This window comes from Anolis carolinensis, chromosome 3 (assembly GCF_035594765.1).
Source record: "Anolis carolinensis isolate JA03-04 chromosome 3, rAnoCar3.1.pri, whole genome shotgun sequence".
Taxonomy (NCBI): Eukaryota; Metazoa; Chordata; class Lepidosauria; order Squamata; family Dactyloidae; genus Anolis; species Anolis carolinensis.
In genome coordinates this window covers 90,334,818-90,359,456 of record NC_085843.1, presented here as the reverse complement: position 1 = coordinate 90,359,456, position 24,639 = coordinate 90,334,818, and the positions used below count along the sequence as shown (strand labels likewise).

The 24,639-nt window shown below is 37.8% G+C and overlaps 1 protein-coding gene across 16 annotated transcripts in view; it reads right to left on the bottom strand.

Annotated features, from left to right (window-relative positions):
- Positions 1-24,639, bottom strand: part of dmd (dystrophin) — a 1,684,732-nt gene that overhangs the window by 159,798 nt on the left and 1,500,295 nt on the right. For all 16 annotated transcript variants that reach the window (XR_010004953.1, XM_008107345.3, XM_016992722.2 and 13 more), the window contains one exon: positions 13,288-13,366. Coding sequence is in view for 15 of the 16 variants with exons in the window: in XM_008107345.3 (XP_008105552.2) it covers positions 13,288-13,366 (79 nt within the window). In the remaining variant the exon portion in view is untranslated. The remainder of the gene's footprint in view (positions 1-13,287; positions 13,367-24,639) is intronic.

The window sequence follows — 24,639 nt, the reverse complement described above, 5'->3', positions numbered from 1 at the left end:
CCTCTAACCACTCGAAACGGCACTGCAGGACAGTCTTGTGCTGCAGCAATAATGCTTGTATAAAAACCTATTTTGCTGCTTTTATTGCCCCACTATAGATCTTCAGATATTTTTTTGTTTATTTTCAGTTGAATCACTCTGAATTCTCTGTCATTCTAGTCACCATCTCATGTGTTTTATTGCTGCCTTGGTATGCATGTTGAATTCCCCAATACTATGAACTGTGAAGACTCCATCACCAACCCCAAGACCAGCCTGGCTAGCTCAGGAATTGAGACATTTGAGCAGCAAGGTGGGCGGTACATCAGCAGAATCTCTATTTTGTCCTGGCTCCCCATCTTTAGATAAACACACTTCAAACCTCGTAGACTGAGGGATAGGGCATATAATTTGTAGTATGGTTGTTGTAGCTTTTAAAAGTTGCTTTTTAAAAATGTGAGTGCTTTTAGTATTCAATTATAATTGTTTCCATAGGATCCAGAAAAGAGACACTGGCAAAACACCTTTCCTTTTGGTAGCTGGAAATATAATCCCTTTTTAGGAAACAACTGTTTTAGTCATCGTTTGTACCAAGGACAGCCACCTTGAATCTTAGTTTTGAGAAAAAGGTAGGAGATAAATCCAATAAACAAACATACAATAGCAAACAAGGAGTTGGAGCATTTTTCTGGAAATGATTATGAAGCTCATCAGGGGGCTTAAACAGATCAAGTCCTTGTCTTCTTTTGCTCTCTTTTTTTTAGATTTTACTCTCAGTGAGCAGATCTGAACACAGCACATCTTAAACTGCTCTCAGGGATTTATCACATTTCCTGAATGTACAAAATCCCATGAATATAAATCATAGGAAACACCTCAATTTCCTATGAAAGGGAGTTAAATTTGCTCATTATATTGCTCCGATGTCTAGATGCTCAGAGGCCATGTCACCTACTGTCTTTTTATGCTACCATCTGATCAAATGGTCAATTTTCCAAAATGTTGTACAACTCTCATATTTGCAGGACTGCTGTCCGCTGTTTCATTTATCCACATCTGACAGAATGTGTCTTCTTTGGGCATTTTCTAGGTCCTCCAATGTAACTATGGTATTCTTCCACCAGAAGGCCTTCATTTAAATATTACCCTCAATCTGGCTTATTTACATGAAGTCTGGGACCATGTTCCCTGCAGATACAGGGGTCGTAGTGTAATAGAAAAAGGAATTATCTCATCCTTGGAAGTTATTGTACTATTTGGTAAATTAGCATATTATTGCCTTTCAGTATAGTTAATGACTATAATCAGTGAATGAAGCCACACCTATCACTAACATTTTCTGGGTGTGAAAGGCTTAAAAGTACAGTGATTCGTCAATATCTGCACCACATGCACACAGACTGAGCAGAGTCCTACTGAGTATCATTCTCATTAAAGGATTAATATTTAATACTTTAATTGTAATCCTACTTATGGAAAGGTTCTCCAGAAAGCCATTGTTGCCATCTCTATGATTATACAGTATCACCATCACAGCCACAGAACTTCAGAAGTGTTTTGTGTGTCGATAGCATTTTTCTAGCATTACGTGAGTAGCCGTTAGAAATAGCCTAACCCTGTGTTAAGTCAGAAGCATTGTTGCTAGGCAAAAGAAATCCCACTGTTTTCCAGTCTTTCCCTATTTTCCACTTCTTATTCATTCTCTTTAATATCCTAAAATCATGATATACTGTTTTCCCCTATTTATTTAAAGTGTGTAGCATTTCTATGACTATTCTCTTTCATTATGTATTTGACTGTAACCATTGTTATAGCATGATTAAACTTTGAGCTGCTGTGAGACTCATTTTGGAAGAAAGAGAAGATATAAGGAAAGCAGAGCAAAACAAAACAAAGACTTGGATAAGGCCTGGCATATATCAAAATTGTTTAGGTGGAGTTCTTCATACCTTGCATTATACTATGAAAGACAGACCTACCTGAACTCACATTAGCAGTATGCCAATAATGTATGGACTCGATGAGTGTTGCCTTAGTAATATATGCATTAGTGCACACATCAATTTATTTGGCCTGCAAGGCTTTCAATGCAGGGCAACATAGTTACATTTAAACAGTCTTACAATTACAAATGGCCCTGTTAAGGCAACCATAAGGCTGATGTGGCCCTTGGTACTTACAGCTGATGTGACCTCTGCTTCATGGCTCTGGGACTCAGTTTAATCAATGTGAATCTGGTTGTGAAATGATTTCTGGTATGCTTTTATTGTATGTTCAATGAGACTTTTACATTCAGTCTAAATTTTCATATAGTACTTTCTTGATTGCACTCATGGGGTTCTTGTATAAAAGCAGGCAACAAAGCTATCACAATATTTGCAAGCAGTCTATTACAATATAAACAGACAATGTGTGTACTGGGATGTATGCATTAACACAGTAGTCCAATATCAACACTGTGAAGCAATGCACAACCTTATGGACTGCTGATAGTCTTCCCTCTGGTTGCTATTTCTCTGCTCTGCCTAAGCTGGACTCTTAAGTCAAATCTCTTTTTTCTTAGCCCCTTTTTAGTATTGGCAATTTCAAAGTGGCATTTGTTCCAAAGAGATATAAAAGGCCATATGACCCTGCCTTTGTGCTTTTCCTCAGGCCTTTGCCCTTACAAGTACTTTCTCTTAGATTATATGTGTTCTTTTTATCACAAATCTTGCTTTCTTGGGGCCCTCCTGTGACCTCAATGTCAAGACCTTGCTTTCTGTTATGACCTCCTTTCTCTGGAATATGCTTGGTTTTGATCACAGTAGCGAGGGACATCTTTCTGCCAATTCTTTTAGGTTGCCCTCAAAGGCCTGTTATTCAGCAGAGAGATCATCTTTGCTCACTGAAAGACTTCCTTTCCTCCATTCCTACTAACCTAAGAAAGAGGCTACACATCATTCCAATACTGTGTAGCATCTTGAGTGGTGTGGGCTTAAGGGATCTAGTAGTAGCAGTGAATGATGGGTGCTCAAATTTATGGAGATATACACAATACTTTCATTTGAAATGTGCCGTTTTCCCACCCCAACAGTTTTTGTGCCTTATTACATAGACCTTCCAATCCCAAAGAAGATATATCTCATTCCATTTCCATGCAGTCTCTAAAATGGTATATGACAGGACATGGGGGATGCAGCAATAAGGGATATTGGGACTTCTAACAGGTTTTAGAAACAAAATGGTTTTTAAAAATTGAGCTAAAGGAGCTTGTTTTTATTTAATAGCTTTTATGCAAAATTAATTGGATTTTACCATTTTAAAATAGACTTTAATACTACAAATAGTTTAATTCTATTTTAATGTTCACTGTATTGCTCTTTTTTAAAATTGCAATCCACCTTATATTTGGGACAAAGGTAAGATAGTCATAAATTAACAACAGAGACCAAAAACTAGATAGAGGGATGCTAATGCAAGATTTGTGCATCTGATATAGGCCATTTACCTACTCTGAAATCCTTATGCTTTATTCCATGGACTTTCAAACCCTTTTAAAGAGACAGCTATTGACTTTTACAAAATAGATATGAAACTATTAACAAATCTAATGTTTGAGGTCTGCAGTGAGTGAAAGGGGTGGAAAAACACACTTGCTGCATTTGATTCAAGACTAGTTCTAGTTTGTGGCAATATATGTGTAATATTCAAACATTGGAGCCCTGGTGGCGAAGTGTGTTAAAGCACTGAGCTGCTGAACTTGCAGACCGAAAGGTCCCAGGTTCAAACCCCGGGAGCGGCGTGAGCGGCCACTGTTAGCTCCAGCTTCTGCCAACCTAGCAGTTCGAAAACATGCCAATGTGAGTAGATCAATAGGTACCGCTCCGGTGGGAAGGTAACGGCACTCCATGCAGTCATGCCGGCCACATGACCTTGGAGGTGTCTACGGACAATGCCGGCTTAGAAATGGAGATGAGCACCAACCCCCAGAGTCAGACATGACTGGACTTAACGTCAGGGGAAATCTTTACCTTTTTATTCAAACATTTGGAACAAATCAGAAATTTTCTTATTTAATTATACTAAAGAAGAGGAAGAGAGAAAAATAGAAGGGGGTTTGTGTAGAATAAAAATAAAGAAGTCAATAAAATACTTAGGAATCAATATATCTAAAGAAATTGGCAATTTAGAAAGAGATAATATAATCAGATTAAGAAAAAATGTTAAGGATACTCTGGCTAAATTTACCAAGTTTAAACTGTCTTGGTTTGGTAGAATTGCATTAATAAAAATGAAAATATTACCCAAAATAAATTTTTTGTTTAGAATGCTACCTATTAAAATTTCAACTGGTGAAATTACAAATGGGCAGAATATGATAAATACCTTTTGTAATGGAAATAAAAGGGTTAGAATAAATAAAGAAAAAGGGTATAAAATACAAAAGAAGGGAGGTCTGGGAATACCAAACTTAAAACTATACTATATGGCAAATCAATTAAGGTATATTATTGAAGGGATTATAGGACAAGAGGATTTAGAATGGTTAGAAGAAGAGAGTAAAGATATAGATATGAAATTAGTGAATATTTTCTTCATAGGAAAAACCAGGAATTCAGAGAAGAAATGGTATAATAAAATAGGGAACCCCTTTTTTCAAAAAAATATTAGAAATCTGGACCAAGTATGAAGAAAAACTAATACCACTGATCTCCCCATTAACACCAGTGTTAATCACAAAAGATTTACCAAAGATTCTCAAAAGGGAGTTAGAAAGAGAATTTAAAGAAAAAGGAATGATGAACTTAAAGGATTGGGAATCAAAAATGAAAAATCTAGGGGAGATAAGGAATCAACTATCAGAAGGGAGTATTGGGTGGTATAAAGTTCTACAATTGGAAAGATGGGCAAGGGAAATAAGAAAGCAATATAAGGGAGATAGAGAACTTACAAAATTTGAGAAGATGATTAATCAAAGGGGGGAAAGGGAAGGAAAAGAAAGAACTAAAGGTATAACAAGTGATATTTACAAATTGCTAATAGATGAAGAACAGAAGTAGGATCACCTTAAAGAAATGTGGGAGTTAGATTGCAATAAGAAAATACACCCTCAAATCTGAAAAGAAATGTGGAATATGCATATATTAAAAACATGTCTATAAGAATAAAAGAGAATTATTATAAAGTGGTTTGGAGATGGTACCTCACACCAATTAGATTAAATCAAATTCATAAGAAATACTCTAAGCAGTGCTGGAGGGGCTGTCAGGAAATCGTTACATATATACATATGTGGTGGTCCTGTAAATATTTTCAAAAATTTTGGGAGAATGTTTTTAAAGAAATAAAGGGAATCGCCAAAACAGAAATAATAGGAACGCCTGAAATAGCACTGTTGTCATTTATGGATAATATTCAAATATCAAAAGAGTTAAAGGAACTAATCGCCAACTTGGTAACAGCAGCAAGATTGTTAATAGCCAAAAAATGGAAAGGAGGGGGGGGGGAGTGCCAATTGGAAGAATGGTATAAGGAGATTTGGGATATTGCGATAAATGATAAATTGACATGTAATATTAAGATTAAAAGAGGGTTATTAAAAAAGGATGATTTTGGGACAATATGGGAAAAATTTATAGAGTTTGTATATGTAGAAGGTAAGGGGAGCAAACCTGTAAAAGAAACAATGGAATTTTGGAAATAAATATTGTAATTGGCTGGTCTGGGGTGAAGGGATAGCACTAGGTGAAGGCTAACAAAAGGTAAATAATATGAGTATGTAATATAGTTAGAGAGTGAAAATACTATAGGTGCTATGATATACATAACTCTGTACTGCAAATTTGTTAAAGAATGTATAAGAAGTTTTAAGTACCAAATATGTAAAATTCACAATTTTTCAATAATTTAAATTAAAAACAACTGAAAAAAAATTAAATTAAAAAAACCCCAAACACTTGCTTGTTATACAGCAACATAATTCCATTCCATCTCTGCAGGAAATAACAACTGCTTTGAAAGAGTTTCTTAAAAATGTGCTTCATTTTTAAAAGACTGATACCTTTGTGTGAAATATGTATATCGTGATCATGCAGATTGTACTTCAGCAACTGGTTTTGCTGAGTATTGTTTACGTGGCTGTTTATACTCATGATTTGTTGAATTTGTGTTTTTAACTGTTTTGTTGTTTTTTAATTATGCTTTTATTTTAACCTTTTTTTTTGCTTTGATGAATTGTTTGCATTTGTGTCTATGGGTATTTTGTCCCATATGTAAGCTGCCCCGAGCCCCGTTTAGGAGATGGTGGTGGGGTATAAGACTAAAGTGATTATCATCATAATCATTATTATTATTATTATTATTATTATTATTATTATTATTATTATTAAGTAAAGTATTCTGTAAGTTTTTTTTTAAAGTCAAACAAAACAAGAAGGACTCGCGATAGCACAGGAAGGGCAGCAAAATCAATTCATTCCAGCTATTTGAATTTATATAATATCTGTGGGAGAATTACAGAAGAAAATGGGATGGCTACCATTTCAATCCTGCATTTATATGCACCTTAAGAATTTGGCTCCATCTATGCTGCCTTATAATGCATTTTGAAATTCCATTATATGGTCAGTGCAGACTCATAGAATGCAGTTCAATGCAGTCCAAACTGTATTATATGTGCCTAAACTGATCATATAGTGCAGCCTCAAATTCTATTATATGGGAGTATAGATGGAGCCTGGTTTTCCAAGTCAGATTATTGGCTATGCAATGGTTTAACTTGAATGTTTGTAAAGGATAGACAATTATGCTGTCTTCTTTCCACAAAATAAGTACTGTATCTGCACTATGATTTCAAACCAATACCATTTTGTCTACAGGTCAAAGTTAACCAGAACCCAATGAGTAATTCACAAACAAGGCATGTTGGTAATAATCATTTTTGTTAATCTTTAGCAGTTTTCACAGCCATCCCACACTCGCTGATTTCAGTCAGCATATGGAGACAGGATAGCAGTGGCACCATCCCCTCCCTATACTCCGTTTCTCCACCAAAATGGCAGAAACAGTGTGCTTACCAATGGAGGAAGCTTCCCTGTAACTTCATGGCACTCAGAAATTATGCGGCGGAACTTTGGAAAGGGAAAAGGATTCCCTTTCCCTTTTCAAAGTTCCATCACATCATTTCTGAGCACCATGGAGCTACAGGGAAGCTTCATCTGCTGGTAAGCACACTGTGCTTTTGAATTGCGACTAAAAGGAATACAGGGAGGGAAGGGTGGCACTGGCACTGGCCATGGCTGCATGTGTTGATGTCACATTTTTTGCCAGTGTGGAAGGGCCCTAAGGGAAATGTTAAGTGCTTGAATTACAGCTTCTCATAATGAGCCCCATATTTCAGATATCCTCCTGGACTTAGCAAATACAGACATAGGACCATTTGTGGTTTAATATTTTCCTTTCCATCACATGAAATTTCATACATGCAATGGAACTATTATAGCATTTAAACTATTATTTATTTATTTATTTACAGCATTTATATTCCGCCCTTCTCACCCCGAAGGGGACTCAGGGCGGATCACATTACACATATAGGCAAACATTCAATGCCTTTTTAACATAGGACAAAGACAAAGACAAACAACATAGCTCCGAGCAGGCCTCAAACTTATGACCTCCTGGTCAGTGATTCATTACAGTTAATTGCACTGGCTTGCTCTCCCGTCTGCGCCACAGCCCCAGGCCATGGTAGATACAAGAGAACCAACTAAATGCAAACAACAGATTTTCTCATAGGACATTTAGACTGAAATGTCACTCAGCTATGAAATATGCTGGATGGTTGTGGCAAGTCACTAGTGGCCATCACACTGATCTAAACTCTTTGAAGAAACGTTACGATAAAATGAGAGAAATAAATAAATGAGAATTGTTTCAAGGTAGCATGGCATGGAAAACAATTGCTCCATATGGATACAATTCTGGTGAAAAGAAATACAAATTAGTATTTCACTATTTTGCTTTTCTACATGCCATAAGTCTTCATGGATGTCCTAGTTATTTAAGTAATATCAGTTCGTCATTAATAAAATAAAATATTTAGGTTCCTGTAAAAGCAAATTCACTAATATTGGCAGTCCTGACGTTATGAGCAGGATAGGTTCTATAGGTTTGTTCTTGAGTTGAATTTGTATATAAGTCAGAACAGGTAGATTTTTAAGTATAACTCTCTCTCTCTCTCTCTCTCTCTCTCTCTCTCTCTCTATGTACACACACACACACATACGTGCGTGCTTTGGATAGCATAGGGAAGGGTTAACACCCCATAGATGTTTTCTGTGCCCCTCTTCTGAAGATTTTACCTCACTTTCTGTCCCTGTGATAATTTGATTTTGGAAATAAAATGGTTTATTGTGGAAACATGGAATTGAGAGAAAGCTTCAGTGGATACATCTTTCCCCCATGATGATGCTTTCAGGAGGGAATTTCCCATCCAAAGGTAGATTTCTCTCACCCCTGTTCTTAGCTATGAGTTCTTCATAAATCGGATGTTTGTAACTTGGGGATTGCCTTTAAATTGTGCATGTATTTAAAGGAAACACCACTTCTGACAAGTTTGTTCTGAATCCCAGAAAGATTAAGTTCATAATTTAAAATAAATTATTTGAATGATTAATGAATGAACTGAATGAATACATTAGTAAAACAGTTTGGCTTCAGTTTACTTCTGTTGCTTAAAACAGAAGTGAGCTACATCCAAGGTAGTAGTAAGACACTCTATTACCTTCAATGGATGTTGTTATTGTATTATACATTATCCCCTAGATAGGTAGAGACCACTGTTGTTAAGAACTCAAATCTGTTGATCCAGAAAGTGAAATTGGTCTCAACTTAAAAGAGTCTGTACAAAATGTAAATACTGTTTTATATATAAAGCTAATATTTAAAAAATAATAGCCCACAAAAATGTTTACCATTCCACCCACCTTCATATACATTATTCATCACAAGTCCATTCAGATGAGATGCCTGGGACGCTATTTACAAAAAGGAATTGCTCCCTGTAAAATCAATTTATTCTGAATATCACAGTGCACTTTGTTTAAAAACAGAACTTTCCAAAGAGCAGATTTGTTCTTTCTTGGTTTTGTTTTTAATAGAAATTACATCTCACATGTTCAATAATGCTATATTGTATTGCACAACCAAGGCCTGTTACACCCAGTGGCCACTCTACTTCAGTTATTATTTGGTATAACAGCAGTGAAGCAATTCTACAACATCAGCATATAATCTCTTTTATTTTGGAAATGAAAAGTCATGGCTGGTGTTCCCCTGTTATATATCAAACAAGCAGCAGGAGACCATTATCCCATGCCAATGCTCTCTTCCACTGATACAAGACCTTAAGTATAGTTTTGTTATTTACTTTCCTATAATTGCAGTTCAATAGGCCAAATACATGGCTTTCAAACACTGTAGCTTTCAATCTGTCTTGTTGCTCTAAGGCTGTTTCAAGTAATTTTTCAAAGGACTTTCAAACATGCCTCATAAAGGTTGTTCATAACCATATTTCCCTCTCAGTCCTGAATTGAATGATTTTTTATTTGCCATTTTTGAAGCAGTGGTTCATGCTTCTGTCATAATTCTACTGCACAGTCCATGGCTGTAAATCATATTTACATAAGAACCTGATCACTCCCAAATTCTTAGTGGGGTCACGGAAAGACATTCTGAAGAACAAAATTCTTTAATTTGTAATTCACTGGCTATGCATATTCATTTTCTCATATCCAATGAGACAAAATTATAATAATCTTTCTCAATAATGCTATGCAAGTTGTGGATGAAATCAACTTGATATTTAAAAACAGGCATTGTGATATGACTGGGAATGAACTAGCAACTGCACATACCCATCCAAGAGATAATAACCAGCAGGAAACACCTGTGTTGAATATGAGAGGGGAAATTCTTGAAAGAAATAGCTTTACTCGAAAAGGCCTCATTTTCCAATTATTCATTTTATGTTGTTATTAAATCTGGGCTTTTGTCTTTTCTTTTTGCACCATCTTTTCCCTTGCAACATCAATAATGTGCTAATTCCTCATCCACAGTGAGCACAAAGTAAATTTTACAGTATGATTTCAAGACACCGTATTATCACCTGTATTTTACTCACTTATACATGCCCAACTGTATGCTGGATACATATGTACAGTCTTGACACACAGAGGTGGGCAGCAAATGCAATGAAATAAACAATTCCCTCAGAGGTGGTTCATGTGTTTACACTCTTAAAGATGCAGAGCAGAAGACTGTTGGAGCCTGAAATCCTGCTTAACAGCTTAGTAAACGTCCAACGGTATTTATTCAGATATTTGGCTCATATCAGTAGACGGAATATATTTTCATTTATTTTAAAAAACAAATCTTTATTAGAATTTTCCACTCATTTAAATATATCATTTTACATGGGAAAATGTAAACATTCTGCCCACTAACATCCAGGAACAAATTAGGCCCCTTTCAAAATTAATATTACTTCACAATTTTTGTAGATCCTATAGCAGGCAGAAGGATTTTCATCTCAGGGGCCTATCTTGAGGCCACAGGTCAGTTGCTTTGTTTCTCTGTTACTTTTCCCAATAGGATGAAAATAAATTTCACATTGTCACATTTGGAGAATTTTCCAAATTGAATAAAGTGGAGAGAAGGCAGATGTGTTCAACGCTGCTTTGGGAGTGAGCTCAGTCCTAAATAACTGGCCAAAGGATTTGCTTCTCTTTTGCCTTCTCCATAGGAGGAAGTTAAATGAGGAGCAATAGTCATATAGCTCAGTTACTTTTGCATCCTGATTCCCTTTTGGAGGAGCAAAGCCAGGCAGAGTGCTCACAGAGAGTATGCCATTTCCAAAGTTTTGCATCCATTAAAGGTTCAGAAGCCATGTCTAGTTTTTCATAAGGCAAGTCTAACACAGACACAATTGTCACTCTCAGGTCAGGGATGTACATCTTCAGAAGCTGACATGCTAAATCTATTATCAATTCACTACAACTTGAAATCTATTTATCCCTTTGGATAAAACAACTGAGAATTCTACCTTTCTCCTTCTCTGGTCCCTTCTACATTGCCATATAAAATCCAGATGATCTGCTTTGAACTGAGTTATATGGGAGCGTAGACTCATATAGTGAAGGTAAAGGGTTTCCCCTGACATTACGTCTACTCATGTCTGACTCTGCGGGTTGGTGCTCATCTCCATTTCTAAGATGAAGAGCCGGCATTGTCTGTAGACACCTCCAAAGTCATGTGGCCAGCATGATGGCATGGAGTGCTGTTACCTTCCTGCCAGAGTGGTACCTATTGATCTATTCACATTTGTATGTTTTTGAACTGCTAGGTTGGCAGAAGCTGGGGCTAACAGTGAGAGCTCACCCCACAGCTCAGAGGTTTAACCTGCTGTGCCACGGGGGCTCCGTAGACTCATATAATCCAGTTCAAAGCAGATAATGTGGATTATCTGCATTAATAATCTGTATTATATAGCAGTGTAGAAGGGGCCTTCCTTTCAGTAATTCAATTCTGTTGGTGCTAAGAAAAATCTTTTTGTTTTATTGCTGCTATGATTATGACAATTACCATTATTATTATTATTATTATTATTATTATTATTATTACTGGAACACCAATATATATTGTGTTATACAGCAATACAATTATCTAAGTAGACATCCCAACCAAATGTATACAATCCCATTTGATTTTCATAGAAAAATGCTTTCTCACTGCATGCCAAATGAATCTCTGCTGAACTGACACTGGTGCATAAGGATTACATAAAACATAGACAAATAATCTCTTTGTTGTGTATTACAATATAAAACTCAGTTCCTACAGTTCTCTCTCTCCCCCCCCCTCCCCCCAGATCAGATGCCTAAACATGTGGTGAAATGATGCTGCATAATCCTGAGATGGTAGAATCCTAGATTTTTTCCTTAACTTTTCTGGAGAAGAAATAATGATTTTCAAAGGCCTCGCCTCCCTTATCCTTTGCAACAGCTAGTACCTCAAAGAGGATTTTACTGAGCCCATTTCTTGTGGTAGCATTTTGTCAATCAGATTTGTAAAATCTAAATATCCAAATGTAGAATCTTACATTTGCAATCCTGAAGTAACAAACATCAAAGTTGTGTTGCATATGTAAAGGATGTTCAAGATAAGAAAACTGGAAGGTTTTGTAGATGGCAGCAGGAATATTCTTTAGTGGCTCTATTAAGTTATATGGGACAATACAAATAAGCAGAAAATATCAGGCAATATTAAGCAGGGTTTGCCTCAGACATTTCAGCATAGGCCCATCTCCCCCCTCAAATGGTATCATCAAATGTGTTCATTTACATTCTTCCGGAGTAATGAATAACCTCCCTTCACTCCTATAAAGCATAACTTACCTTGTATGCAAAGCACACACAGAAGCATGATACCTCTCAAGAATTAATACAGTTTTTAAGTTCTTCACCTCTACAAACCCAGCCAGTTTTCTGCTATTCTCACAAACAAGTCAATTTAATCACTCAAGCCAATGCATTCTTGAAAAACAAACAAACATTTAGAGTGGTGAAAAAGCTGGAAAAAAGGAATGCTAACTATCTATGTAAACTATCCCAAAAATTAGTTTAAACAACACTGGACATATCTCAACTGTACTATCTAACCTCATACAAAAGGTAATTTCATAAAATATATCTCTAGCCCCGGGATGTTTCAGATATCAACTTCCAAGTTGACTCCTGATGAAGGATTATATAGAGTGTTATTTTAAAACATCTGAAGGGTCAAACATATCTGAATTCTCAGCCATGAAAAAAGTAATACTGAACATAAAACACCAGGCAAGAAAGTTAACTACTATAGTAAGAAAATGAATTTTAGCACAATATATCACCTGTACAACTGGAGAATGCAGTATAGTATCCATTACAAAAGTTTGCATATTGTCTGCTCTTTACAAGAAACAGGTCTTGGTTTTGGAAGGGTTGGTGGGTGGGAGAGAGTTTGGACTCTATTTGCAGAGGTTTCATAGAATCATAGAATAACAGAGTTGGAAGAGACCTCATGGGCCATCCAGTCCAACCCTCTCTCAAGAAGCAGGATAGGTTCTTTCTGAGTCAAGGTGTCAGCTCACAATGATTCTTAACTCTTGTGTTATGCAACTATTGATAAAAGTGTTTTAATACAAAATGTCAACTTCACCTATATAGAAAAAAGTCTAAGAGGTATTGTTAAAATTAGCAACAACACTAACAAGAATGAGCAGTTACTTACTGGAAAGGAAGTGTTGAGAAGTAGGGCCAAAATCTCGGTGAGCCTCATGCAAATGTCTGATTCGCTCTTCGATGGTCACCTGGGTAAAGGGGGAAAACTCACAATATGAGTACTTCTACTGCAATATAAAATAACAAAATTGATTCTTTAGAGATGGAAAACAAAGTATTTGCTAACAATTTTGCATGTTACTACAGTCATGTATTCAGTTTCAATGGTGTGAATACCAATCAGGTCTGTATATTAACTACACACATGATTTCCAGGGAGTGAATGCAAGTGTATGCCTCCCATACACTTGTACTCACTCCCTGTGTAAATTGAGTCATTGAAAACGAGTGTCCTGAGAAGAGAAAAGGGGTGGTCTTGAAACAAACATATCAGTTGTAGTCTTGTACTATACCTCTAAACAAAATTAAATTAAGGAAACACTGTGAAAGAAACCATGTGCAATAATCTGCAGTGCGTCTGGGATTTTTTTTCAAGGTGTTGGATACAACTACTTGTGTAGTACAAACCCTGTATTTTTGGGAGTTATATTCCATGGTTTCTCGCAAAAAGTCAACATGAAATTTTAGATCTTTAGAGCTTTAAGAGATCTCATAAACAAGTAAAACAACTCACCCTTCTCAACTAAGTAGTATCAATTTTTGCTTTTTAAGCTTAGTCTTATACAGTAGTGTTTATATCTTCAGTTTCTGTTCCCAAAAGAAGCTAACTCTCTGACATTATATCCCTGGTCCAGTCTAGAGTATAAAATTAGCCCTGGGATTGTTTGGACCACTGTGGACGTAGGAAGGAATCCTATCCACCTAGAGAAAAAATAAGTTTTTTAAAAAATAATCAAATACAAGGAGTACATCAAGGATACTGAGTTACCAGTACAGACTTCCTATACCAGGGGTAAATGTCAATATGTACTTGAATTGTATTAAATACCATAAGAAAAAATGCATCCCCTATTGTTAATAGCAACATTTTTCAGGATGGTCTTTATGGACTGAAGTCTTTTATAGTTTTGGCCTATTAAAATCTGATAGACTGCAATTGGCATGTTCTGTATATATTTTTAACTTAATGATATTTGTACTATAAAGGTAATATGTTAAAATTAGATTTTCCTTTATTTGCAAATTTCTATCATGGGAACTCATTTGTTCATTGCCTTATTCTGAACAAAAGAAAGAAAAATTCAGACAAAATGACTTCTAAAAATGTAGCTGATCACATAGAATTCCCTCTTCTGGTATGTACGAGTGGTGCTTATTGCTAAAGGCATAAATCTGTGCACACATTTCTCTTTTTGTTCAGTTTTGGAATTCTGAATAAAGGCATTTTCCACACATTCATATCAATATAAAGGAGCAGACGAATGCCTCACATAATGAGACTTTAACAAAGGCTCTCTTTATGCTCCTACAGTAATGCACCAGATTTCACTCCCTCTATGACCTTTATCTGTGTCTTTCAGCATTTCCTGCTTTAGAATCCTGGGGGGCAGCCCATTTCCCCAAAAGTGAGATAATTTAATTAGTTTCACACAGCAATTCCCAAATACTTCTCAGGACGCGATAGGGAGAATGGTCAAGAAATTCATTAGAAAGCTGGATATGTTTTGTAAGACTCTTTTGGATATGCCAGCCTAGCTCTTAATACAAGTAACTCGTTGCTAAGATTTTAAACAGGTTTTCCACAGAACAATCTAGATATGACTGCCAAATCAGTAGTAGAAGGCAGCTGTACATATTGCTGAATAAAGAGTTTTTTTTAATTTCTTGAGTTTGCTACCTTCTTCCAAATGTTCTCTCAGAAAGTGTAAAGATTTTATACACAGTTAGATGCCAAATGTAAAAAAATTCTTTGGATTATAGTATTAATTGTTTACTTTTATTATAAAGAGTAACAACTGAACGGAACAAATGTGCTATTTAAATCTTCACAGAAGGAAACATTTCTGCAGCTGTCCCCAAACTGGGTAATAACAATAGAGTGGTGGGAAAAGGGTAAATTGAGAGAGTAAGCATTGGTACAAATCCAGTGCAAATTTATAAGAATATACATTGAATCTATTCTTGTCTTAGCTGGTCTGTGTGTGTTTGTGTGTGTGTGTGTGTGGGGGGGGGGGGGAATCTAACATATTCCCTTCTATTTCGACAACTGAATAGTCCATCAACAATATCTGAGGCAATGATTATTTGAGAAAACTTACCTACATGCAAGATCTAGTGAAATTAGCAAGACAGAGCTTATAATTATTATATAGGTTTGTAGCTAATGATACTAGAAACAATAGTGCAGTCCAAACCAAAATGAATAAAAGATAATGAAAGCATTTATTAAGGTGACAAAAGCATATCACACACATTTTTAGAATTTGTGCCAGTCTCTTACAAGAATTGCCAATACTTCATCTAGATCTGTCTTCAAGAATGTTTCATATTCCTAGACAGATTATGAAAGCAGAATGCATCCTTCATTATTCAGTTTTTCCCAACTTTTCTGCAGCACTTTGCAGATGAAAGTATCCTGGTTTTGAATGATGCATTTCTGGCTAAAAAGGGAAGCAGCTATCCTTTACATAATATTGCCAAGGAGAATGAGGAACAGGTTTCATGCCCTTTAGTACTATACAGTACAAAAAGCCAGCATAATGTAGTGGTTTGAGCATTGGAATATGACACTAGAGAACAGAGTCTGAATCCTTACTCAGTCATGGAAACCACTGGGTGACCTTGGCTAGATCACACCCTCAGTGTCAAAGGAAGATAAATGCAAATCTCCTCTAAATAACTCTTTTAAAGAAAATCCCAGGATTGGTTTGCCTTAGGGTTCTCATAAGTCAGAAATGACTTGAAAACACACAACAATGACATTCATGGTTGAATAGCAAAAGGATTTTCAGCAGATGTTGCTCGTAATGCAAGCAACGGGTGCTGAAATTTCTTCTTCGTGACAACTATTAAAAGAACAGGAGATCTGCTCCTTATTTCATCTGGCAACCGCACCTCCATGTAATAATCACTCCTGGAAACCATTCATGCTTCTGATGGACATCACAATATCATGAGGCAATGAACTAAAAAGAAGTCACAGTCCTTGGTGATATTAGAACTTGAATTCTGGAGGTTGTAGGTATAAAATTAAATCTATTCATCTATAGCTGGATGTCATGCCACTCAAATAATTTGAACAAAGCCATCTCATTACTTTCACTGGAGCCTGAGGGAGTGAATGATACACTATTTAGGAGGAAGGATTCAACCCTATGCATTTTCTTAATCTTTCACTCTTAATCAAACCTTCTCTCTTACTATTCCATGATAGCTCCACAGAACTCATCAATTAAAGCATATACACAGCAAATTCACTCTGCCTTTCCAATACACATTGACTTTCTCAACTTCATTTTATGAAATTGTTTTTTATTACTGCTGATGATGAAAAAGGTTTTCCCTCCTAATGCTTATGCAAACAAATAACTTTTTTCTTACCACTGTTGGAGCTAGAGCTAGGAAAAATCTTGCATGCGCTGTAAAGCAGCAAGGCCAGAGAGAGACGAGCTAAAACAACATGAGAAAAGTTAGATAAAAATGGGGAGAACGTTCAGAGGAGGACATTATGACCTGCAAGGATGAGAGAGGGCCGTGAAGGGAAAACTTCAGCAGGAAGGGGGAGGGGGTGGAATACAAGGTACTTAAAAGGAATACACACTGCTGAAAAAGTCCTTGTGTCTGCTAATAACAGAACAAAAGGACTGAACTTTGGTCAAGCTCAAAATGTTCTGACTACAGAACCAAACTGTACATCAATTCAGGGTGGCACATATTTTTTCCTGTAACTTGATGGCTTTGTTCTGCAAATTAAAGCTATTGATTTCATCTCCTTGTCTCTAGTGTCTGATTGGAATAGATACTAGGGGTTTGGGGAGCACCTAGCCTCAACACAACTATTACTGAACTAAATTACACTGCCATTAGCTTGAGTCTACAATTTTATAAGCTATTTTGAATGATGCTTGTTAATTATCTACTATGAAGAAGAAAAGTCACATCTCCCTATTCTTGCTTTTTTGTTATCTCTGTTCCTGACTTCAGTGCAAGAAAAATTGCATAGTTTATTTTGCATTAATAAAACTCAGTTAACATTTCATCTGATATATGGTACCATGAATAAATATTTTAATATCTTTGCTGTACAGACTTCAGTTCCTGAAAGTATTTTATTTCTTTTTTTCTAACAGTAATCACCTCAATTAAGAGATATGGGAGGACTTGCAGAGCAGGGGGGGCGCTGGCAAACTACTGTGATGAAGTTTTGACATCTACCTTTTAGGTTATGTGTTATAATAAGTACACAAGATCTGTGACCAGCTGACAGGTTGCTGACAAGAACACAATAATCCCAAAGGAACAGCTCAGGGGAAGGTCCCAGGGGCATACATGTCTTCACACTAATGCACAGAGCATGGGGAATAAAGATGAACTCCAACTTTTAGCACAACACCACACTTGCGATGTCATAGGCACCACTGAAATGTGGTGGGTGACTCCCATCACTGGATGTTACCATTGAAGGCTATAACCTCTTTCACAAAAACAGAACAAAGGGGAGAGGAGGGGGAGTCACTCCAGAAGACAGGAGCAGAATTCAAAACGATCTTGACAGACTAGAGAGATGGGCCAAAACTAACAAAATGAAGTTCAACAGGGACAAATGCAAGATACTTCACTTCGGCAGAAAAAATGGAAATCAAAGATACAGAATGGGGGACGCCTGGCTTGACAGCAGTGTGTGCGAAAAAGACCTTGGAGTCCTCGTGGACAACAAGTTAAACATGAGCCAACAATGTGATGCGGCTGCTAAAAAAGCCAATGGGATTCTGGCCTGCATCAATAGGGGAATAGCTTCTAGATCCAGGGAAGTTATGCTCCCCCTCTATTCTGCTTGGTCAGACCACACCTGGAATACTGTGTCCAATTTTGGGCGCCACAGTTGAAGGGAGATGTTGACAAGCTGGAAAGCGTCCAGAGAAGGGCGACTAAAATGATTAAGGGTCTGGAGAACAAGCCCTATGGAGAGAGAGAGAGCGGCTTAAAGAGCTGGGCATGTTTAGCCTGCAGAAGAGAAGGCTGAGAGGAGACATGATAGCCATGTACAAATACGTGAAGGGAAGTCATAGAGAAGAGGGAGCATGCTTGTTTTCTGCTGCCCTGCATCCTAGGACACGGAACAATGGCTTCAAACTACAGGAAAGGAGATTCCACTTGAACATCAGGAAGAACTTCCTCACTGTGAGAGCTGTTCGACAGTGGAACTCTCTCCCCGGGGCCGTGGTGGACGCTCCTTCCTTGGAGGCTTTTAAGCAGAGGCTGGATGGCCATCTGTCGGGGGTGCTTTGAATGCGATTTCCTGCTTCTTAGCAGGGGGTTGGACTAGATGGCCCATGTGGTCTCTTCCAACTCTACTATTCTATGATTCTATGATTCTATGAGTAGCTTTATATGTCAAAAACATTTATGTTGCAGAAGAGATGTAAGACAGCAATCCGGGAAACCAGCTTGAAAGCATCTGGATAAGAATCAAGGGAACTGGGACTCAAAAAGATCTCGTCGTGGGTGTCTACTACAGACCTTCGAACCAGGATGAAGAACTTGATGAAGCCTTCTGTCAGCAGCTGATCAAACAGGCACAAAGAAGAGATATAGTAGTCATGGGCGATTTCAATTATCCCGATATCTGCTGGAAAACAAACTCAGCCAAGAGTACAAAGTCCGACAAATTCCTCACTTGCCTTGCAGACAATTTTATGGTCCAGAAGGTAGAAGAGGCAACAAGAGGATCGGCTACTCTTGACCTCATCCTAACAAATGCGGAAGACCAGATCAATGCAGTTGAAATGGTTGGACCATGTGCTCCTGCAGTTTGCAATACAAAGGAAGGCTGAAACTAAGACAAGTCAAACCCGCATTCTGGACTTTAGGAGAGCTGACTTCCAAAAAATGAAGGAAATACTGAGCGGCATTCCATGGACGCCAATACTAAAAGACAAGGGAGTCAAGGATGGATGGGAGTTTTTCAAAAGTGAAATACTCAAGGCACAAATGTAAACAGTGCCAACAAAGAATAAAAACAAGACAAGTGCAAAGAAGCCAGAATTGATGTCCAAAAAACTTCTAACTGGTCTAAGACTAAAAAAAGACATGCACAAGAAGTGGAAAAAAAGAGAAATCACTAAAGAAGAATTCAAACGAATAGACAACTCCTGTAGGGAAAAGGTTCACAAGGCCAAAGTGCAAAACGAGCTCAGGCTTGCCAGAGACATTAAAAACAATAAAAAGGGCTTCTTTGCTTATGTCATTAGGAAAAGAACAAGGAGGTGATAGGGCCTCTGCGAGGAGAAGATGGGGAAATTCTGACAAGGGATAGGGAACAGGCAGAACTATTTAGTGCCTTCTTTGCCTCAGTCTTCTCACAAAAAGAAAGCCAGCCTCAACCTCAGAAATATGGAATGGATGAAGGATTGGGGGAAATCCAGCCCCAAATAGGGAAAGAAGTCATCCAGGAATACCTGGCTACTCTAAATGAATTTAAGTCTCCAGGGCCGGATCAACTACACCCAAGAGTATTGAAGGAACTAGCAGAAGTTATTTCAAAACCACTGGCAATCATTTTTGAGAGTTCTTGGAGAATGGGAGAAGTCCCGGCAGATTGGAGGAGGGCGAATGTAGTCCCTATCTTCAAGAAGGGAAAAAAGGACGACCCAAACAATTACCGTCTGGTTAGCCTCACGTCAATACCAGGCAAGATTCTGGAAAATATCATTAAGGAAGTGGTCTGCAAACACTTAGAAACAATTGCAGTAATTGCTAATAGTCAACACGGATTTACCAAAAACAAATCATGCCAGACTAATCTGATCTCTTTTTTTGATAGTTACAAGCTGGGTAGATGCGGGGAATGCCGTGGATGTAGCCTATCTGGATTTCAGTAAGGCCTTCGACAAGGTCCCCCATGATGTTCTGGCAAACAAGCTAGTCAAATGTGGGCTAGGCAAAACTATGGTTAGGTGGATCTATAACTGGTTAAGCGAACGAACCCAAAGGGTGCTCACCAATGCATCTTCTTCATCTTGGAAAGAAGTCACGAGTGGAGTGCCGCAGGGTTCCGTCCTGGGCCTGGTTCTATTCAACATCTTTATTAATGACTTAGACAAAGAGTTAGAAGGCACGATCATCAAGTTTGCAGACGACACCAAACTGGGAGGGATAGCTAACACTCCAGAAGACAGGAGCAGAATTCAAAATGATCTTAACAGATTAGAGAGATGGGCCGAAACTAACAAAATGAAGTTCAACAGGGGCAAATGCAAGATACTTCACTTAGGCAGAAAAAACGAAATGCAAAGATACAGAATGGGGGACGATGTCTGGCTCGAAAGCAGTATGTGTGAAAAAGACCTTGGAGTCCTTGTGGACAACAAGTTAAACATGAGCCTAAAATGTGCTGCAGCTGCTAAAAAAGCCAATGGGATTCTGGCCTGCATAAATAGGGTTATAGCGTCTAGATCCAGGGAAGTCATGCTACCCCTCTATTCTGCCTTGGTCAGACCACACCTGAAATACTGTGTCCAATTCTGGGCACCACAGTTGAAGGGAGATGTTGACAAGCTGGAAAGCTTCCAGAGGAGGGCGACTAAAATGATCAAGGGTCTGGAGAACAAGCCCTACGAGGAGCGGCTTAAATAACTGGGTATGTTTAGCCTGCAGAAGAGAAGGCTGAGAGGAGACATGATAGCCATGTACAAATATGTGAGGGGAAGTCATAGGGAAGAGGGAGCAAGCTTGTTTGCTGCTGCCCTACAGACTAGGATGCGGAACAATGGCTTCAAACTACAGGAAAGGAGATTCCACCTAAACATCAGGAAGAATTTCCTCACTGTGAAAGCTGTTCGGCAGTGGAATTCTCTTCCCTGGACTGTGGTGAAGGCTCTTTCTTTGGAGGCTTTTAAGCAGAGGCTGGATGGCTACCTGTCGGGGGTGCTTTGAATGAGATTTTACTGCTTCTTGCAGGGGGTTGGATTGGATGGCCCTTGAGGTCTCTTCCAACTCTACGATTCTATGATTCTATGTTTCTATGCTGAAGTCACATTAAGGCATTTAAGTAGTTGCATTCAAGTGCCAGTAATGAAACATCACATTAACATAGTATGTCAGTGTTCAGTGAAGGTTATTTTCAGGTAGTTGTACCCTAAGTACCTGTACTTGGGTGGGGAACTACTAACTAATATCAGGTACTAGTAAAGACAAAGGTTTTCTCCCGACATTAAGTCTAATTGTGTCCGACTCTGGGGAGTAGCACGCATCGCCATTTCTAAGCCATAGAGCTGGCGTTGTCCGTAGACACCTCCAATGTCATGTGGCTGGCATGACTGCATGGAGCGCCATTACCTTCTTGCTGGAGTGGTACCTATTGATCTACTCACATTTGCATGTTTTCGAACTACTAGATTGGCAGAAGCTGGGGCTAACAGCGGGAGCTCCCCACACTCCCCAGATTTGAACTGCTGACCTTTCAGTCAGCAAGTTCAGCAGCTTAGAGGTTTAATCCGCTGCACCACCAGGCACTCCATATCAGGTACTATGGACTTTATTTCAAGAGATGGGAGCTACCTGCGATTATTCATTGCCTAAGAAAATTGTATGAAATTCATGAGGTCACCATAAGGCAACAGGCGACTTGAAAGTGCACATACAGGCGTGAATATAATTGCAAACTCAATGTATCTGTACATATTTTTGGTCATTAAGCATGCATACTGTTGTGACTCAGCCTTTGCCTTTGTGTGACTCTGATGTGCCTTTGTGTGACTCTGATGAGGATTCTGGGTTATATGTGCATAATGATGGGATTCAGGATGAATTTAAAGATGACTCTATGTTGGGAATTATAGGAGCATTCCGGTTGTGGGATATGAAGAGCAGGGAGTTGTTCCCATGGGAATAAATCATGATGTTGTTTCTAATGAGGAATTTCAGGTGAAGGAAGCAGAAAGGGAGGATAGCGCTTTGCCTCTGCCTGATAACAGTAACGAGTTCAGTGGCCTTGACTATGAGGATCTCGATCGGATTACAAGACTGGAATTTAGAGGTTTGCGGAGAAGTCTTCACATAGCTAATAAATGAGAGGTCAAAGGGCAAAGTCATGTTTTTAAAACAGTCTGCTCGTAGAGAGATCTCTGTCAATGCAAGTCCATCGCTTGATCTAGAAGCAAGTCTGCTTTCCTGTGCCAAGTTTGCTTTCCTGTAAAATCTAGTGGATATATTCTGTTTGCTGGGACTTTTGGCTTCTATGAAAAGGACCTTGTTTTATTCTCTATGTTTCTATGGACTTATTACTTACAGCCTTGGTTTTGTACCTATCTTTTGGAACTGAACTTTTACCCTTTTATGAACTATATTTTGCCTATTTTCTAAATAAACTCCAAAAGACTACTTCCTGTGTGTGGCTTGGTGTTAGCAAGGTGAAGCTAACCTGAGATGCGACACATGCATCATATAATTTAAGGAAACAATAATATTCCGCAATTTTACTTAACAGTCACAGTAGTTTTAAACCCTTTAAAAGGACACTAGTAGGAATGTTTGCTTCTGCAAAATTGGCTAAAATGTAGCTCCATTATCTGATTTTGAAAACTTTCTTTCTTTCCTCTCTTGAGGTGTAAAACTGCCAAATGAAAAAATGCTATGAAGCTATTCTTTATATAAATGTATAAGAGGAAAATAAACCTAAGCCATGCCTTTTTAATATAGTAAAAAATCTGAGCCAGTGAAAATCTGCTGCTCTCCATTTCCTGAATATCAGAACATAAGACAGGACTGGAAGAAACATACGCTGAACCACTAAAATGGTACAGAATAGCCCATTGTTCATGAATAATCATTATATAAATGAAAGTATATATTCCTCAGCTTCCAAGATGTAGAACACTGGATGAATTGCATATAATACATCAATGGAATGATTGAAGATTTATTCATTATTTACTTTATTTTATCTTGCTTTTCTCCCAATGCAGAGACTCAAGGCTGTTAACAGAAAATATGACACAATACAATTAAAACAATGCAAATGTATTAAAATATGAATATATTTTTTAAAAATAATTTGTATTATGAAATATAAAAATATTAAAATACAGTCTTCCCAAATCCCACTGACACCATCCCCATCAGGCACCCTCTCATCATTTCATAAATGCCCGATGACAGAGGTATGTTTTCACCTTACTGCAAGCTGGGGTGAGGTTGTTTCAGTCTCTTTTGGGAGAGTCTGGGAACAGCCACCAAAATAGGTGGCTGGGAAAAGGCCTTCTCAAGATGATCGTAGAGAGAAATATGGTCCTTCAGCTTACCTTGGCTCAGGCCGTAAAGTGCTTTATAGGTCAAAACCAGCATTTTGCATTTTGCATTGTGTCTGGAAACTAGTTGGCAGCCAATGGAGCTGCTGCAACAGGCCATCTCCAGATGTTCACCATGTTTGATTAACATTTGTATTCTATTTTGCTTCCCTTAATTTGCAAATGAGGAGGAATAGAATATAATGTTTACACAGAAAATGTAATAAAATTTTTGATAAGAAACTAGAGAAAATGTAAGCATGATGATGCAATTCTTTTTGCATATGATCATGGGGAGTTCTATTATAGACTACAATAGATGCAGCATTGAATGTTACACAATCTATCTCTTTCTTTTAATGTTTGTCGGATAAAGGAGGTCAAGAATGGAACCATTCGTGAACTGAAGACAGCAGTTTATTTAATGAAATGCTGGCTTGAATGCCAGCTTTAATTCAGGCATTCAAGCTGACCCTGAATCAAATATACACTTTACAATTTACAGCAATGATCAAAAAGCAGCCATTAAGACATATTGGGAGCTTACTAAGTAAGTACCAGGTGAAAGCTATGCCTATTGAATTTTTCCTTTGAATTTTTCCTTTGCATTTCAGATTTTGGATGGTTTTAGTAGAATGGGCCAGTGTCAGAATGTTTTGGAATTCCTTGAGATTCCTAATTGCAGTTTCTAATATCTATTTCTAAACCTTTTTTAAATCAAAAAATACATATACTTTCCCTTCAACATGGCTTACCTTTCTTTTGACTTTTCCACATCACAGCATACACTGAGAATATTAATTCACCAAGGTTATTTGGGCTTTAGTGGTTGACCTGAATATGTGAGGAGTAGGGAGGAAGGTGAAAAAACCACCTGATTTTAAGTGCTATCTCTAACCAGAAGGATGTATTTTATAGCTCTATGTATGTCTGCATGTGGACAGACATCTGTCCAG